Below are 18,527 nucleotides of genomic sequence, written 5' to 3'. Positions count from 1 at the left end.
TTGGAGGAAAACTTCCTTAGGTGAAATCTGTATTAAATAGGCACATACCTTTCTTTTATTATTTTATTGTGATTTTTGTGAAAGTTTACAGAGTAAATTCACCTTCCATATAGCAGCTCACATATACTTTATCTCAGAACATTGACTGCAATTTCCCACAATGCAACAGTTCCCCTCCCCCTTCCTCCCGAGTTACCTCTTCCCTGTATCCTTTTCTCCCATGCACTCCTGCCCCCTGAGCTGCCTCCCTGTGCATACACAGCCCTTCTATTCTCCCATGATTGATCCCTCTAAAGAGTGTATCTATCTAATGTAAATGTTCAGCTCATATGTAAATAGGCACATACCTTTTGATGCAATGATTCTGCTTCTAGGAATTTAGTCTACAGGTGGATTTATTCAAGGGAACAAACAATGTACAAAGATAGCAGCAGAGTGGTAATTTTAGAGATTTCAAATAGTCTAAATGGCCATCAATATTTGTTTTTAGGTAAACTAGTTCTAGATTGACTAGAAATGTTAATAATGTTTGCCGCTGGGGACAACCAGGGAACTGGGGAATAAGAAGGTGGAAAGGAGATGCAATTTTAAGATACTTTTGTTTGAATTTTTTCCATTGTATATTACCTACTTAAAAAGCAAAAAAGCCCAATGCTTCCTTTGTTGCTAACGTAGTCTCCTAATAGTTAAAATTTTCTCTATGTTGTGTAAGAGGAAATCTTCCATTACACAAACTGGGAACTGAACAATTCTCCAAACTTCTGTACCAAATTAAAGCCAAACCCACTGCCATCAAGAAAATTCTGACTCATATCGACCCTGTAGGACAGAGTGGAACTGCCCCATAGGGTTTCCAAGGCTGTAAATCTTTAGGGAAGCAGACTGCCTCACCTTTCTCCCACGGAGCGATTGGTGGGTTTGAACTGCTGACCATTTGGTTAGTGGCCCAATGCTTTAACCACTGCACCACCAGAACTCCTTCCAATGGTACCAGGCAGAACAAATTCTCAGCAGTCCCACAAATTCCTTGCTGCACACCAATTTTGCCCCTGGCAGGTAGGAAAGCACTGTCCCCATCCTGCTTGGACAGTTATTTCTCGTATTCTCAAAGAGAAATCTCATTCCTATTTCATCTTTTCTCAAAAGATCCCCATGGTGCTTCTGCTCTTAGCTTGTTAGCCTTTCAGAGATGTGTCTCCATGTATTGTGTTAATCCTCTTCCATCTGATCTTTCCTTTAGAATGGAAGCAACACTTTCCACTCTAGACTCAGATCATTTACTTCACCTCATCAACCTATGAGACATACCATTTCTTGAGTTAGACTTTGAATCTTCTTGTTCTATTTCTGTCCACATACACATCTAGGGCCTTAAACCTCCAAAACCACTAAGAATGGCCAAGAGCTAATGTCAAACACTATGCAAAGCACCCTATGTACATAACACCACTTAATTCTCTTGGCACTGAGATACAGTTAAATTCCATTTTGGGATGAGGTAAATGAGGCTCAAAGAAACCGGGCCAAGGTCGCATGGCTGCTGTTATTTGCCACTGAACTTATGTCAATTCATGGAGACCCCATGTCTGCAGAGCAGAACTGCACTCCACAGGGCTTTCAAAGCTGCGACCTTCTGGAAGCAGACCACCAGGACTGTCTTATGAGAAGGCACTTCTGATGGGTCTGAAATTTTCCATTAGACCAGAAAATACATCCACACCTTTTGATGAAGTGATCACATAGCTAGACCATAGCTTCACCCTTTGCACCACCTGGGGACTTGTCACATGGCTAGTGAGTGGCATAGTTGGGGTTCAAACCATAGGAGATCCCAAAGTTTACAAATCATCTAGTATGAAGTCAAACCAGTATTCTGCACTATGGACCCTGCAGTTCTTCTCTCATCTGGCATGCAACGTCCTGTCTTTTGCTTCTGCAAACTCCACCCATTTTCTACCACCAGCACTAGCCTTAGTATAGGTGCACATGTGTCTATAGGGGTTGTGCATGTACCCCATTCTCCAGGGGTTCAAATTCACTAGTCCTCTGCCTCCAGACTGAGGAGCGCAGAAAAATGACAGAGTTGGTTTGAGAGAAACGAGAGGGTTATGATGAAATTCAAGCCAAATAAAGAACCACTGGAATCCCAACATTCTTCTGCTTCACAATGACCCTAAGAAAGTGCTAAATTATGCTGCAGGGACATGAAAATAAGATGTGCCCATCCATTTACTTCTTAACATTATGCCTACTTAAAAAAATGCAAATTAAACAATAGAGTTAGCCTCTAATGACAGTTAAAAGTGTGCCAACATTAAAACAAGGGCCAACATAACCAGGTAAGAAGCTGTGCTTTTCCAAAGTGAGGTCCTGCCCCTGCCCACCGCAGGCTCTCATGGGTGCTTGTGTAAATGCATGCTGAGGTTTCTGCCAGATCACTTAAACGGGGCTAACAATCTACACCTTAATCAGCTCTCCAAGCCCTCTGGTCCCTAGGTTTTGAGGGAAGTGGGCCTACTTGCAGAATTAGTGAGGATCTGTTTTTCCTCTGCACTTGTCCATTGCCTCTGACAGCAAAATGGCTGAGGCCAGTCATCCCAGGCCTATTTATAGGGTATTTGCCTGGTACTTTTGGAAGACTTGGTTAGTCAGGGAATTGACTCAGAGCCAAGCCTGAGAAATATTGATCCAAAGCGATCAATAATGGCTGCTCCAGGAGTCCTGTGATGAGTTCCAATTTTAAAAGACTAGTTTAAAGATGGAAAGTCAAGGGCAACAGAAAGGCTCTATCATTAGTTTTGTTCAGAGCAGGAACCAAGAAGCTATAATCACTGACCTGGAAGGAGGTGCAATATTAATGGGTAAGAACGGCAACGTGGAATTTCCATGCCATCCTAATTTCATCTTTGTCGTTAAGGAGAATCATATCCAGTGGTAATGACAAAAGCAACGATGTTGTGAGGGCCAAGGTTAATTGCCTGGCATGATTTCAAGACTGTCAGTCCATATAAATTGTATCACTCTGATGGCACTGTCAATTCAGTTAGATATTCTGAAGGGTCACAGAAAAATGAAGGGATGACACAAGACCAATGAGGATCGAAGCATCAAAAAGTAAAAAAACTAGTTCTATTAGTCATGGATTTATGCTGCTGGCAGATAAAAGTCCAGAAAAATTATTAGTTTGTGAGCCCTTGGGAAGGAACAGTGGGATCAATTCAAAGACAGTGTGGCTAACTGAGAAGTAGTACCCAATTTTGGTTCCTCTGACAACAGGACTGTTGAGCATTACTAGACTGCTACTGGTGGTCACAGAGGTGAACAAGGATACTGCTGTATGTGTGGCCGGTGGGGTGGCCACAGTTATTAACGGCGGTGATGTGGACAGAGCTACTGGATCATGGTAGGGTGGGTGGCTCTCTAGGTAGTGACTGGGTTTCATTGTAGTGGACTGTTCCACATAATCTTATGGGGATGTAGACAGGATCACACGGGTTGAATGATGAACGGTAAGAGGCACAGGATGGCACTGTGTTCACAGGAGCTGAGAACACAGACTTCGGAGTCAGAATTCTGACTGTACCACTTACCGGCTACATGATGTCATGTAGGTTGCTTGGTTAAACCCTAAATCTGAGCTTCCCCATCTGTGCAACGAGCGTATCATCCACCTAACAGAGTGGCCGGGAAGATTAAGTGATGTAGCACGAGTAGAGTGCTAAGCACAGCATCTGGCTATTAGCAGCTACCTATATTACTGGGGACCGATGTCAACCTACAGGGGTTTCCACCATCATGGGACTGGACTGCCCTCTTCCCAGCACAGCAGTATACCAGTGCTTCAAGTGAGAACAGCTGGCACGATGAATATTAACTATTCAGATGATGAAGGTGAATCCAGAACTAACATGGTGGTCAATGTCTTATTCCAAATATGACAACCCAGACTGAAGAAGGTTGTTCAGATGCCTTCTGACCAGCCCAGGGATGAGGATTAGACATTTTCTTGAGAACGAATGTGGAATAATTTATTTGCTGAGCAGACATTCACTGAACACTTGCTATACACATCAGATGCTGGGAAACAAAGGTGTGTAAGACAAAAAGCTGATACTTGAGGGCGTACAGGCTACAGGATGAGATGAGCAAGAGGCAGTTATAATACAAAGTGGTGAGTGCAATGCTGGTATACAAGCAGGTAACACAGAGAACAGACATTAACCCAGTTTGCAGAGGTTGGAGAGGTCAGAGTTTCTGGGAAAAGATCGTTTGAGCTTAGGCACAAGGGATGAGCAAGACTTAGGTAAAAGGGTGAGAGTGACAGCATTCCAGAGGAACACAACTACAAAGGGACAGATGTGAAGAACAACAGGATGTGGTGTTTCCCAGGAGTTACAAGGACCCTGGCCTCATCTGATTTTAAACAGGAGGGTGAAAAATGAAGGATAAAGCATGCTAGAGCAACAGGACAAGGATCATGAGGAATTCCACACGAAGGGAGTTGGACTGCATCCTGTGGGTGAGGGAGAACCTGGTAGAGGTTAAGCATCAGAATGACACAAGCAAGTGGTGTTCCAGAAAGATCACCCTAGTGACTGTGAGAAGAATGGGCTGGTTTGGAGAGTCTAGTATAAGGGAAATTGGTGAGGATACCTCTCAGCCAGAGAAGAGATGCTCCCATAAGCTCAGTGTTGGGAAGGAGGCAGGAAGGGTTAATACAAATATAAGGGAATTGCCTGGATATGAGTGACAAAAGGGAGAAGGAGTTGTGGACAAGGCATAAATTCTTGGGCAGAAAAGACAATTCAGGCGGAAGAAAGTTTATTTCGGTAAAAGATGATGAATTTCATTTTGACATGCATAGTTTGAGGTTTACACGGCATATGCAAGTTGAAATGTCAGTCTAAAAAATCATGGTAGAAGTCTGGGGTAGAGCCAATGGTTTCCGGTTCAACAGCACCATCAAACCATGCCAGGAGAAGACCTACATCGACTGTGGTAAGTGAGAGTAGTGGGCACAGGAAGGGCCCCTGGAAAACACCAATTAAAGAAGACTGAAGAAAAAGCCAGAGGGTCAGAGAATGTGAGATTAGAGGAATAAAGAAGAAACAGGAGTGGGAGAAGAACAGGAAGCTGTGAGTACGTGATTACCACTGTCAAACGCAGCGGGGAGTGAAGAGTGGACACGTCCTTTGGCCATCAGGAAGGCCTCTGTACTGGTTAGACTTCTTGGTTGCAGACAACAGAATCCACTCAAGTTACTTTAAGTAGAAAAGCATTTGTTCGAGGGTATTAGACGGTGCACAGAACCCCAGGAGGGCCACAGGTGCAGCTTGGCAGGTTTTCAGCCAGGAACAGCAGCCAGGACAAACTCCACTGTCCCTTCACTCTGCTCAGCACCCGTGACCAGGTACTAGAACCGCCCCAGATGAGCCAACTGCCTCAGCCACTGTGGCCGCAAGAGCCACTCTTCCCCAGGGTGGCCTCATCCTAGGATAATCTTGCTCCACGCCACCTGAGTCCTCACCTTCAGACTTCCAAAAGCCAACTCTCCCGATGCCTAGACCAGCCACAAATGATACTTCTATGCAGCAGCAGGAATCAACAAAGCGAAGATGGAGTCCAAATAAGCAAGAACAATCTTTATTCCTTGGAAACACATTGGTAAAAACGTATCAATAAGATCAGAAGATTGAGAACACATTTACTTGTAGCCAGCACATACACTGGAGATGGAAACACCTGCTGAAATGGAACACATCTGTAAACAGACACCTCTCAGGAAGGGCTTGTAAGTGATTGGATCAAGGTGCGCCACTGATTGCCTCCTTCTGAATAGACTTTTTGTGGTAACTATAAAAGGATCACATTTTAGCAATCAAGTACCTCAAAGAATATCAATACATTTTTTAAAAAGGCTTAAAATGGGCCAAATTACAATGACAAATATAGAAGTGATACAAGAGTTAAGTGACTTCATAAAAAACTAATGGAAAATGTCTCAGACTTATCTATTATGAAAAAAGAAAAAAAAAAAATGTTTGACTCATGGCTTGGAATGGGGGAAAATAAATATTTTGGTATAAGTTTTACCCTAAAAGACAATATATTGGTTTCTGGTTCTACAAAGACTGGGTAACAGCGATCCTGTCCCATTCTACAAATGCTTTGGCACGTCAGTAAGATCACTAAATGCAGCTTAGATTACATGTTGCTTTTCTACCCGAGTAAAATCTAGGGTAAAAACCAACCCCAGATTCTACCAACTCTGACAGCGTGTAGTCACAATTTTGCCCCCTAAAATCATGCCAGTTAGCAGCACCAATCATTATGACATAAAGAATTATTCTCATACTCTAGCGGCAATTCTATCAAAACAAACGCTATGCAGTTTGTGACGGGCACAATCACTAAACTCAAAGTGGCTGAGTGGCTTCGGGACGTGAATTCAAAGTCTCCCTGGGTTTCAATGGCACTCTAATCAGTTACATATCTTACTCAGCTTCTCAGAAGGAGCCGCCTTCTCTCAGAGAAGCGGGCACTGGAGCTTCCTTATGAGAAATTTAGATCGAATGTATGTCCTCGGCCTAAAAAAGGAAATTTTAATAAAGTCACAGAATTTCGCAGTTGGAAAGAAGCTTGGAGGTCATTTGGTCCATCTCTGCTATTTAAGTGGGGAAAATGCTTAGAGTAACAAAGATGAGTTGCCCAACTTCACACAGTGGTGGAGGCTGGGCCCCAGCGATCTCGAGCCCCGCGATGTACTAGAGGCTATAATCTTTTCTGCTTGTGTTTGGTCCCATTAATTAAATAACAGAGAAATAACAGGTACATAGCAATACAATAAACATAGACTGTTACTCCAATTTTAAAATCAGAATATCAAAATGATTCCTGAGTCTTTCACTACCTTCATTGTGTTTGGAACGCAGCCAACAGGAGCTTATGACTAGCTATCATAGCTATTTTCAGATATTTACACGGACACTGCAAACAACTTCCAGACACTTTTACAAACACATCCACGTGATGCCAAGACACGTTTCACGGAATGGAATGAAACTAGGATGGTGGATGGGATGGAGCTTCAGTCTGTCAAAGTGCAGTCATGAGTTTGTCTCGATACATCACACTCTGCATTCCTCCTAAGTTCTTCTGGTTCTGGTCGTAGACATAATCAAAATGGCCGCCATCTCCACTGGCCGGTGCTTTCCAGGGCGACCTGTCATCCTGAAAGGATGGCCTGTTTTGTTTGCAGAGTGAATGGTTAGTGGGGAGATGAAAGAAAATCCAGACACACGTGAGTCAAACAACACAAACACAAAGGGAATGGGCAGGGTGACAACTTAAAACGAAGACAAAGTGATTTTCTACTTCAGTATTTCAGAAATTCAGATGCAGATCGTATGTCAGCTTTCAAGTGGGGAAAAGCTGTCTATGGTCGTGTCATCATTTCTCAAATGCTATCTTAGGCTCAAAGCAGTCTGGGGAAGCCAGGTGAAAGGTAAAAAGGTGTGGCAGGACTTCTCTCATATTGACGTGCACTGTGAATGCACTATGCAACGTCGGCCAAACGTGTCCGGTCAATGGACTCTCATCATGGGGTATCTTAGGCTGTGCTTCCTGAGCTCTGAACTCTGGGAACCACGTGCTGTTGCGATGACCCCAGCTCCCGGTGACCCTACATGTATCAGAGGAGAACTGCACTCTACAGGTTTTTCAATGGCTCATTTTTTGAAAGTAAGGAGCTCTGGTGGCGTAGTGGATAAGGCATTTGGCTGCTAACCAGAAGGTCAGTGGTTCAAATCCACGAGCCATTCTGTGGAAGGACGATGGGGGCGGTCTACTTCTGTAAAGATTTACAGCCTCGGAAACCCAGTGGTGGTCGCTCTGAGTTGGAACCGACTCGATGGCAGTGAGATTTTGGTTAGTTTATTTTTTGAAAGTGGGTCACCAGATCCTTCTTCCAAGGTGCCTCTGAGCGGACTGGAATCGCCAACCTCTCGGTTACCAGCTAAGCACATTAACCGTTTGTGCCACCCAAGGACCCTTCAGCTCTGGTTGTTATTGCTGTTACGTGCCGTGGAGTCGGAACCAACTCACAGCGACCCCTCCTTGGGTTTCCGAGGCAGTATCACTACGGAAGTAGATTGCCCCATCTTCAGCTCTGGAGAGCTTCTTAAAACACAGAATACTAGGCTCCACCCTCAGAGATTTGAATCCAGTAAGTCTGGGGTGGGGCCAAGAATTAACACTGCTAACAAACTCCCGGGTGACGCTGAAGCTGCCAGTCAGCAGAGTCACCACACGGGAGCACTGCTCCGAGGTGCTGGCCTCAGAATCCCCTTTGTGAAATGCTGGGCCAGGTCATGCTCTGGAACGAAACTGATGATACCAGAAGGCAATGACAAAGGAACAGTTTGTAAAAATGATGTTAATAAAAATACCATTTCTAGACATCTCTTCATCTCTTCCCTTTCTCATGTCTGACAATAAACTGTCTTTGAAAGACAGAAACATTTAGAATTATCCACCCCACTGGCTGAACCTGCTTAAAAAAGTTACATGAAAATCAAGTATTTCTGAACCAGCTGAACTCTTCTTACAGTGTTCCTACCTGACTTAGTAAGAACATCAGTAACTAATTGCTCTCTTCATCTTGTTCTAAGTGGACTTCTTCCCATCCCTCCATTCTCCATACTTTCTCAAGAAGCAAGGCTAGCAACCTCACCAAGAAATAACTTCAAGCAAACTGAATTACTGTTTCTGCAAAAGTTCTCACACATAAACATGAATTAAAACTGATCTACAAATCACATTTTAAAAGGAACATCAACCTGCACAAGACTAGCATTTGCCAACTCTCCAGCCTAACCGTAAATGCAGCACTACTGATGTCAGTACTTCCGAAGGGCTGTAGTGAGGCGAGGGCAGGGGTTTGCAAACTATAGCCCGTGGGCCAAAGTTGGGCAATCTACTTCCGCAGTGATACTGCCTCAGAAACCCAAGGAGGGATTGCTATGAGTCGGATCCGACTCGACGGCAGTGCTTTTGGTTTTCTGGTTTGGCCGGTCCTTGTAAGTTTCAATGAAACATAGCCGTGCATGCTCATTTACGTAGTTCCATGGCTGCTCTTAACTATAATGACACAACTGATTCCTTGCCACAAGGACCAAATAACCCTCAAAGCCAAGAACACTGACTATTTGGCCCTGTATGGAAAACCCCATTTGCCAACCCCTGGGTTAGGGGAAAAGATCTACCACCAAGAAAAGTAAACTCCCATCATGCCCTTAGACACCCTTTCCCCCCCAAAAAAAGTCATTAAAAAAACCCCACCACTACAAACGTTAAGTACATGAATTCTAAGGGCAGGAAAACTACTTAGACATTTGAAGTACCATTTCTAATCCATAAACCAAGAATGTCCAAGGCACGACTATTCATTTTAATTTCACAAAGCGTAAGCGAGTGAGTCTGGTCTCCTCACTGTTTTGTTTCCTGGGCAAATTACCGTGTCTCCCGTGACAATGCGACTGTGGAGACCGGTTTCTGATATTGAATTGCGAGTCAAATCTGAACTTTGCAGAGAAGCAGGTATTTCACAAGCGCAGCTTTGAAATGGCTCAAGCACTTACCTGACATTGGGAGAGTGAGGGTGAGGGTGCCACCGAGGCTGGCTGGGGTGGACAGGATGGTGCTGGGGCTGCAAATGAAACGTCACACCGGGTTATTCTCTTGCCTTCTTATTCCAGCTTTTATTACTTTCTTTGCTGCTTCTTTTACCGGCATTCACCTAAGGAGCTGAAGGGGTTGTGTACAGAAAAGCCCTAACTACACGCTGGCGGGGGGGCAAACATTTCCCAGGACGAGCAAGTTCCCCACCCTCCAAAGGGGGCTGGAACACAGAGCCTGGTTCTGAAAGCACCATCTACTGAGGCAGCCTTTCCTGTGAAGGGGCTGGCAGCGGCCCTCAGAAGAAGTGAAGGCAGCACAGGCAATATTCGTCTCTCCCAAAGAAGATGGGGAAGGTTCCAGAAAGATGGGAAACGTGCTAGGCAATGTCTTCTTTCAGAAACAAGTTTTTGCCATTGCTGAAAATGACTACAGCCACAGTTACATGTGCACACAGATAAGGAGTTACATGTGCACACAGATAAGGACAGGACAGGGACACTCGGGTGAGAGGGCTGTGGGTGTTCTCTGTTCTTATCCTTTGTATATGCAATTTTAATTCTCTAATGGACTGGAGGGAGCTCTGGTAGCATAGTGGCTAAGACACTTGCCTGCTAACCAGACAGCTGGTGGTTCAAACCCACCAGCCACTCCTCGGAAGGAAGGTTGGGCAATCCTACTTCCGTAGTGATACTGCCTCGGAAACCCAAGGAGGGGTCGCTATGAGTCGGGTCCGACTCGACGGCACATAACAACGACAACGTGATCCAAAAAAAAAAATCCAAAAATAAAAACAGTATCCAAAGCACTTCTTATCCTGATAAAACTGTAGAAAGGGAGGTAGGGAGGGAGGCAGGCAGGGAGACAGGACGGAATTGGTTCATTTTCAGATGAGAAAATAAATGCAGACCTGTGACTCTCACAGAATCTGCAGGATGTGAGTTGAAGACAGATCTCCCTGGCTGGACAGCCTGACTGCCTATCCACTTCTGTCCTGCAGAGGGCAGCAGTCCCAGACAGTGCCATAAACCATGGGGATTCTCAAAACAAAAGTGTAAGTCTCTTTGCCTCAGAAACCCAAAGGGGGTTGCTATGAGTCCTAATTGACTCAATGGCAGTGAGTTTTTTTTTTTTTGGTAGGTCCCTTAGGGGCTCTGGTGGCACAGTGGGTAAGGCATCTGGCTGCTAACCAGAAGGTCGGCAGTTCAAAGCCACCAGCAGCTCTATGGGAGGAAGGTGAGGCAATCTACTTCCATAAAGATTTACAGCCTTGGAAACCCAATGGGGTCACTTGTGACTTGGAATGGACTTGACAGGAGTGGGTTTGGTTCTGACCTTTAAGTAAGGAGCCCTGATGCTCACCAGTCAAGGCCTGAGCTGCTAACCAAAAAGTTAAATGGAATTGTAATGTTAACCAAGATGGTTGTCAATCAGGGCATTGAGTTTGAAACAAACTTGTTTGAACAAACAGGTTACTCCACAGGAGAAAGATGGGGGTCTGCTTCTATCAAGGTTACAGCCTTGGAAACCCCAAGGGCAGTTCTACTCTGTTCTATAGGGTCGTTATAGGGTCACTATGAATGACAACTGACTCAATGGCAACATGTTAGGGAGTTTTTTGTTTTTACATTTAAGTCATTACCTCCATTACTTTTTAAATTATTTCTTCCCTTACCCTCCCCTCCTCCCCTCCCACTTCAGTTCATAAGCAGAAACTCGCCCTCTGTTACAGAACAAAAAATAAAATAAATAAGCCAAACTTGTTGCCATCAAGTTGGTTCCAACTCACATAGTGACCCTACAGGACAGAGAAGAACTGTCCTACAGGGTTTCCAAGGTCTTAATCTTTATGCAAGCAGACTGTCACACCTTTCTCCCATGGAGTGGCTGGTGGGTTTGAACCAGATCTTTTGGTTAGCAGCCAACTGCTTAACCACTGTGCCATCATGGTTGGGGTGCAGTGGGACAGTGTCCTCTCTTGCAACAATGCCTGTCAGCAAGCTAAGATTGCAGCCCCCAAAAGGACATGCTTCAGGAAAAATGAATCTGGCAGAAACATCTCAGTAGCAGAATTCGAGAGGTGGACCGAAGTTCAGAATCTCCCCAATGCGATTTCTTCACATCTTCCTCTTTCAGAGGATACAGAAACCCAGAGAATCTAGATGGTCTGCTCAAAGTTAAACCACTGCAGGTGTTCGAGTCACACAGTTAGGCTCGAAACATGGCTTCATCAGCTGGGTCTTCAACAAGAGAGAATGACTAATCTAGAACGCTCTAGTCTAATCCCCATCTTCAAACACAACCAAAAGACACTCACCAGAGAAAGGTGGGCATCTTATCCCTAAAGACCTGAAAGGAGGAGATTCCAGAACCTTCCCCAGTCTCCTTTGGTACTATATACAAAACTCGAAAGCTTGCCACTGTTGTGTGCTGTCAATCCCAACTCACAAAATGCAAAAGCTGTCAAGTGGAATTGTAATGTTAACCAAGATGGTTGTCAATAAGGGCAGTTATGACAACTGGGAATATGTGTGGCACATGTCACAATAACTGGAGGGTTACCTTTAATTAAAGGGCAGAAAACAGGGAAACTAAAGGTCCTTTAATTCCAGGGACATTCTCCGATGAGGAACTGTCCCTCCCAAAATACCAACAGCATCCCCACTGAGAATGCAACACCCACTCTTTGCAGCTGGCTAACCTCGCTATGCACAGAGTAAACTCAATGCCGTACCACCCTCCTCCTGAAGACCCTTCACAGGACTCAGATGCCCGTCAGGCCACCTCCCAGGACGTTCCTGTCTCAGTCCATTTCCTCCCAAGCCTTGATGAGCAAGACAGAACCTCCAAGGTTGGCAAGGTGAAAAGGAGCACTGGGTGCCAAAGACGCCGAGAACAATGGCTAGGTAACGGCATTCCACGGATCTGATTTCCATAAATAAAAATCCCCGCGATGGTCACAGTAAGCAGCAAGCACGCAGTGATAACCCAACCGCCAGGCTGCTGGGGAGAGGACAGGGTGCTGCTGAGCTGGGCTGCTTTGCTTCGTTTATTTACTTATTTCTCGCTTCTTCAAGCTTAAGGAGGTGGCAGCAAACCTCCTCCTCCCCCACAACACTCTGGTCACTCACACCTGAAAATCCCGCCACAAAAGAACAGTCTACGAAGAAGACGCAGGAACCTAAAGAAAGCCAGGTATGTGGGAGAGCTGAGCTTCTCCAATCATGTTTTTTAACCTGTTACGCACAAAACTCTGAAGTCCTTTCCAGGCTCTGTGCACGATGGGAATGTGATTTCACGTATGGAAGTCAATGTCACAAAATTCTGCTAACAAGTAACAACTGGAAACCTCATAAAGATGGTGTATGCTGGGATTGCATCCTGTGGTGGTGAGGCTTGTGTGTCAGCCTGGCTGGGCCTGGTTGAGTGCTGGGCAGCTGGATGGAGTATTCCCCATGGTGAGACTGGTAATCAACCCCAAGGTGGAATCTACTGGGAGCAGCTGAGTAGCTGCCTTAGGGATGTGGTCTGCTTCCTGTACATAAAGAGAAGCCTTGGGGAATGGTCTCTCTAGTGTATGGCATAGGTTGAACCTCGCATGTAGCCATGTTATTGTTCAGCAGTCTGCCATGCTCTGCCGATGTTGGGACTTTTAACGGACTCAAGTTAAGTCTGCCGTGTGGTTTGGTAATATTGGGACTGTCTCATTACTGGGAGCTCTGGTAGCATAGTGCCCAAGGCACTTGACTGCTAACCAGAAGGCCGGCGGTTCAAACCCACCAGCTACTCCTCAGAAGGAAGATGGGGCAATCTACTTCCGTAGTGATACTCCCTCGGAAACCCAAGGAGGGGTCCGCTATGAGTCAGGGCCGACGGCACATAGCAACAGCCTTATTACTTGTCAACCTTGGGCTAGTCAGCCTCAGCAGCCAGCAGATGTCTGAGTGAAGAAAAGCCTCTAGCTTCAGTGGGCCAGGAGCAGGAGGCAGACCTGAAGCCCAAGGTTGAGGGGCTTTCACCCAGCCCCTAGAGCCTGGCACTTTGAACTCAGACTTAAAGCCTCCAAACTGTAAGAGAATAAACTCCTGTTTAAGCCATTCCATTTGTGGTATATTCTTGTCAGAGTGGTACTAGGTAACCAGAATACATCCCACTCACAGTAATGAAAGACCAAGAAAGAGAATAATTCAGAGACGTCTCCGACGTGACTAATCTTTTATCGAGCAGCTCATTCTGGTAGCATTCAACACCAGACTGGTGACAGGGCACAGAAACCTGGGAGAGTAGTGTCCCCTAGATAGTCAAACCCACCCAGCAGAAGAAAGTTGGCTCCAACTTAGAAGTCACCAGCTGTAGATGCTTCCTCCACAAGCAGTGGCAAGTCTCCCAGAAGGAGAGGTCCGTATAAGCCTGGGGTTTCCCAGTATGGCTGCCCATTTGAATCACCTTCCAAAAAACCAAACTTTCTGCCATTGAGTCGATTCCAACTCATAGTGATCCCCTTTCAGCTTCTGAGGCAGTAAATCTTTATGGAAATAGATTTCCCAGTCTTCCACAGAGCGGCTGGTGGGTTTGAACTGCCAACCGTCTGGTTAGCAGTCAAATGCCTGAGGTACTACACCACCAGAGCTCCTTTCAAATCACCTTAGAGGCTTTGAAACTACACTGACAACCAATTCCACCCCCAGAATTACTGATTCAATCTCTCCAGGGTAAGGCATTGGTTATTTTTTTTTAAGCTCTTCAGATGGTTTCAACAGGCACTAGGTTGAGAACCACTGGGCTGGTGACTTCCAATTAAGAGGTTCAGAGAGGGCACTGTAGAAGACGTGGCTTCCGAGTTGGTCTTTGAGGATATCTGAATGTACAGATGGGAGGTGAAGGGACCCTGGCAGATGAGCATGTGCAGGGAATAAGGAATGCATTATAGGGCAACCATCACACAGTTTCCTGAGAGCAGAGCACACGGTGTGTGATGAGATGCAGTGAGGAATAAATGCAGAGGAGAAACTAGGAGCCCGGCTGTAGAAGGCTATGAACTTAGCCACCCACAGTTGTTCAGGGGAAGGTGTGAACAGCTAGTGAGAGCCACTCCCAGCTGTTTAGGGGGGAGGTGAGAACAGCTAGCTCCTGGGGGTAGGTGTGAACTGGCTAGTGAGAGCCACCCCCAGCTGTTTAGGGGGAAGGTGTGAATAGGGAGAGCCACTCCCAGCTGTTTGGGGGAAGGTGTGAACAACTAGGGAGAGCCACCCCCAGCTGTTTGGGGGGAGGTGAGAATAGCTAGCTCCTGGGGGTAGGTGTGAACTGGCTAGTGAGAGCCACCCCCAGCTGTTTAGGGGGAAGGTGTGAACGGCTAGGGGGAGCCACTCCCAGCTGTTTGGGGGGGGGAGGTGTGAACAGGGGAAGGTGTGAACAGCTAGAGAGAGCTGCCAGCAGCTGTTTGGGGAAAGGGTTTGACTCCAGCTAAGCTGTGGACTGCACCTTGAATACTACCAGGCTCTGCTATTGTGTTGGGTGGGCAGGCAGGTAGGCGGCCTTGGGCCGTGGTTGGCCATGCCACAGGGTCATACCTGTCATGGGGCAACTTTGACATGCAAAAGCACAGCAGGAGCCAAGGAATCCCAGCCACGCTTCTGCAGGAGACGGGCCTAGGTCAGTGCTTACAAAGTGGGTTCCCAAAACCCCTGCTCCACAGATGCTAATGGGTTGCCCACAAGAAAAAGAAAGTCAGTTTTTTTTGTGGGGAGGGTATCCTCTGACCAAATGACCTGTGGGAAACACTGGATTCAAAAGGGAGGGGGAAAGGGGACTCACTGTTGAGAGGACACTGAGTGGCTGTTAAGGGTGACAGGAAAATTTAGAAACAGATAATGGTGATGGTTGAACAACGTGATGAAGGTAATTCATGTCACTGAATTGTAGATGTGAAGAAGGCTGAAATGGCAAATGTTTTGTTACATGTGTATTTACCACAATAAAAAGAAAACAGGGAAAAAAAAAAGGAAAACGTGTTTTTCTTGTAGGATGTCTCAGCACTTCCGACAGGGTAGCAGACACCGCAGAATCCAAGAAGGGAGCTAAGGGATGCAACGTTGCCCAGACAGTTAACGGAGGCATCCTCTCCTTGGTGCACATCTCCTGGAACTCATGTTCCCTAGGCCTAGAACCCACTTCTGATAGAAAGCTGCCTCGCTTGAATGACTCGAAGAGGTTGTATCTGATCACCCAGAGACCTAAACTCATGGCCCTGCTACCTGCCATTCAACGAGGCCAAAAAACACAGGCAGTTCAGATGATCAAGAGGTAGCAACGGTCAGCAAGCACTCTCCTCGTACTGTTTTCTCAAAAAACCCCAACAAAACCAAAACCACTTATTGTTAATATTCTTCAAAATTGGAATAGAAGCTCAACGATTATCCGATGCAGAAGAATTAAAAGGTTTGAAGAAGTATGACACAGAAATCTCTGAAAAACCAGTCTCACCTGGTAATTATGGACTTCCGGATTTGCTTTAGAGCTAAAAAAGAAAAAAAAAAAAAATTAAGTTACCCAGCTAGAAAGTGGCATTATTACTGATTTATTTAACAACCATAAGCTACTCCTATGTGCAACCTACTACGTTAGGAACTTTCACATACTGCTCCTTTTCACTTATTATATTGCTTAGGTAAACATATAAAACAGCAGGTTCCATTTATCAAGTCAGAGGTCACAAACAGGAACAGGGAGGTAACATTCCAGAATCCCATATGTAACTCAATGGTTTGGTGGCAAAAAGGAAACCCTTTTGATTGCATGAACCAAGTAATCTTAACTCCCATCTCAGGTCTGCCCCGGCACTGCTGCAGAGCTCACAGTACGAAGAAGCCCCACTGATGCCTAGAGCTTTCTCGAGCTGGAGGTGAGCCTCCAGCCACTTCTGAGCATTCACCCCCAGACACTGTGGGAGGAACCACACACAGGCACTGTTGCTATTGACAATACTGCCAGTGATGTGGTCACCACTTTGGAACGCTCATGCCGTACAAGGTCTGGTCCCCAGAACACCACCATCTGTTATTTAATCCACACAACGACGATCTGAGGTCAGTGAACGTTACCACCTTATTCTACAGATAAAGAAACGGTTGCCTAGCAGAGAAGTTACCGGTTAGTCAACAGCACTGGACTGGACTGTCTCTCCACCTGCCCAATCTGAAGCCTGCATGCTTTTCACTAAACCAAGCTGATATCTGTGAGCCTGAGAAATGGGTTCAGGGCTCCTTCAGCATGAATCTATTTAGATGGAATCTTAAATGTAACAACTCTGGTAAAAAATACGGGTGAAGAAAATTGGTGCTTAAAACGTAAACACACATCAACCAGACAAACCACAAACACGGCCACACTCATTGGGCTGCGCAACGAGGCTGGCGTGCCTGAAATCAAGGTTCATTGCTTCTCTGACAATGAGAGGGAAACATAACCTTGTTATGAGTCTTGCTTGGGGTTTAAACGGTTCTGTGTTCTGGTTTTCAGAGAGGACCCGTAGCACAGAATGAGGCTCCGAGCCAGCTCCACGACTGGCTGGATTTCTTCAGGCAGGTTAAGTGTCCCTCTGTGAGGTGCTGTTTTCCTGGCAGCACCTCTGTAGCCCAGAGCACAATGTCTTCCCTGGCTCCCATAGCAATCCCACTCACCCCCGGATCCCACAGGCTGCGAAGAGCAATGGAACAGCTGCAAACAGTGGTGATTAGCTCATTTGTCCCTAAAGGGTATATATATACTGGGGCTTTGTATTGGTGGAGACTCTTTCTTAGTTTGTTTTGATTCCCGATATATATTATCTCCACTAGTAGCTAAGAGGAAAATGAAATTTTATTAGGGAAAAACCAACCAACCAACCAACCAACCAAACCAAACAAACAAAAAAGTCACCTCCTTAGAGAGCAAAAGAAACAAATACTGTGACTTACAAGCCCGAGAATTGAAAGCAAGACACCGAGGGGCTGAGTTTTAGCCTGCTGGTCTAAAACTAATGCGTGCAAGAGCCCTGAAACCTTCTTCCACCCTCAGGGGGCAGGGGGTGATGCCCAGCAGTCCACTGCAGCCCTCAAGCCCCTCTTCTGAACCCAGAGACCAGGACCCGAATGCACGACCCCAAGCAAAACGTCAGTACAAGTAGTTGGAACCTGAGACTCGAGGTGGAGTTTCCAGCTGCGTAATACAAGGGTTGGTCCAGAGCATCATTTAATCAGCTTATGTTTTCTGGACCCTGGGCTCCTTGGAGGTGCTTTGGGGCAGCCTGGGGAAGGGGGCAGGGAAACAGGCAGGCACTGGCTCCTTGGTGCCCACGCAGCTCAACCAGACTAGTTTTACTTGTGTCTGTTCTCTTTGTTGGGCTTCTGTGGAAGATTTCCTCTGGTGGGAAAACGTTTAGAAAAACCCTGAGGTAGCCCAAACTCCGTGTTTTCACAGGGGCCTGCAAAGGGCAGGCTGGAGGTCCCAGAGCTGGACTGTAGGCAGAGCTGGGGCTAGGGTGAGGGTCCCTGATTCCTTAGCTAGTGCTCGCATCCCTTAACCTGGGCAGCTGCAACCTGCCCCCCCACGTGCCGTGATGCCCACAGTCCAGCAGCACAGTGCTCATCTGAAGCTTGAGACCTGTGCCAGGGACAGTGGTGAGGACTAACGGAGCTGCAGCACCAGGGCCTGCCAGTCAGAAATGACTACAGCCTGTGATTCCCTGGCATGACAGCTGTCTCCCCAATCAATCAAAACCCATGTAAGAAAAATGGTGGTCTCAGAAGGAGACAGAAGGTTATATGCTAGGCAAGGGAGTGGCTCTCACCTGGGGAGCTGTCAAAAATACAGAT

At 46.1% G+C, this 18,527-nt stretch overlaps 1 protein-coding gene across 1 annotated transcript in view; it reads right to left on the bottom strand.

The window, feature by feature from the left end:
• Positions 1–18,527, bottom strand: part of EPB41L4B (erythrocyte membrane protein band 4.1 like 4B) — a 181,386-nt gene that overhangs the window by 69,319 nt on the left and 93,540 nt on the right. The window contains exons 16-18 of the mRNA XM_007951943.1: positions 16,159–16,192; positions 9,639–9,706; positions 9,515–9,536 (exon numbers count right to left, since the gene is read on the bottom strand). Coding sequence (XP_007950134.1) covers positions 9,515–9,536; positions 9,639–9,706; positions 16,159–16,192 — 124 coding nt within the window. The remainder of the gene's footprint in view (positions 1–9,514; positions 9,537–9,638; positions 9,707–16,158; positions 16,193–18,527) is intronic.

This window comes from Orycteropus afer, unplaced genomic scaffold (assembly GCF_000298275.1).
Source record: "Orycteropus afer afer isolate SDZICR_OR568_19922 unplaced genomic scaffold, OryAfe1.0 scaffold00320, whole genome shotgun sequence".
In the NCBI taxonomy this organism is placed as follows: Eukaryota; Metazoa; Chordata; class Mammalia; order Tubulidentata; family Orycteropodidae; genus Orycteropus; species Orycteropus afer.
Note: the sequence above shows the minus strand (reverse complement) of the source record. Positions and strands in the feature narration are given on the sequence as shown.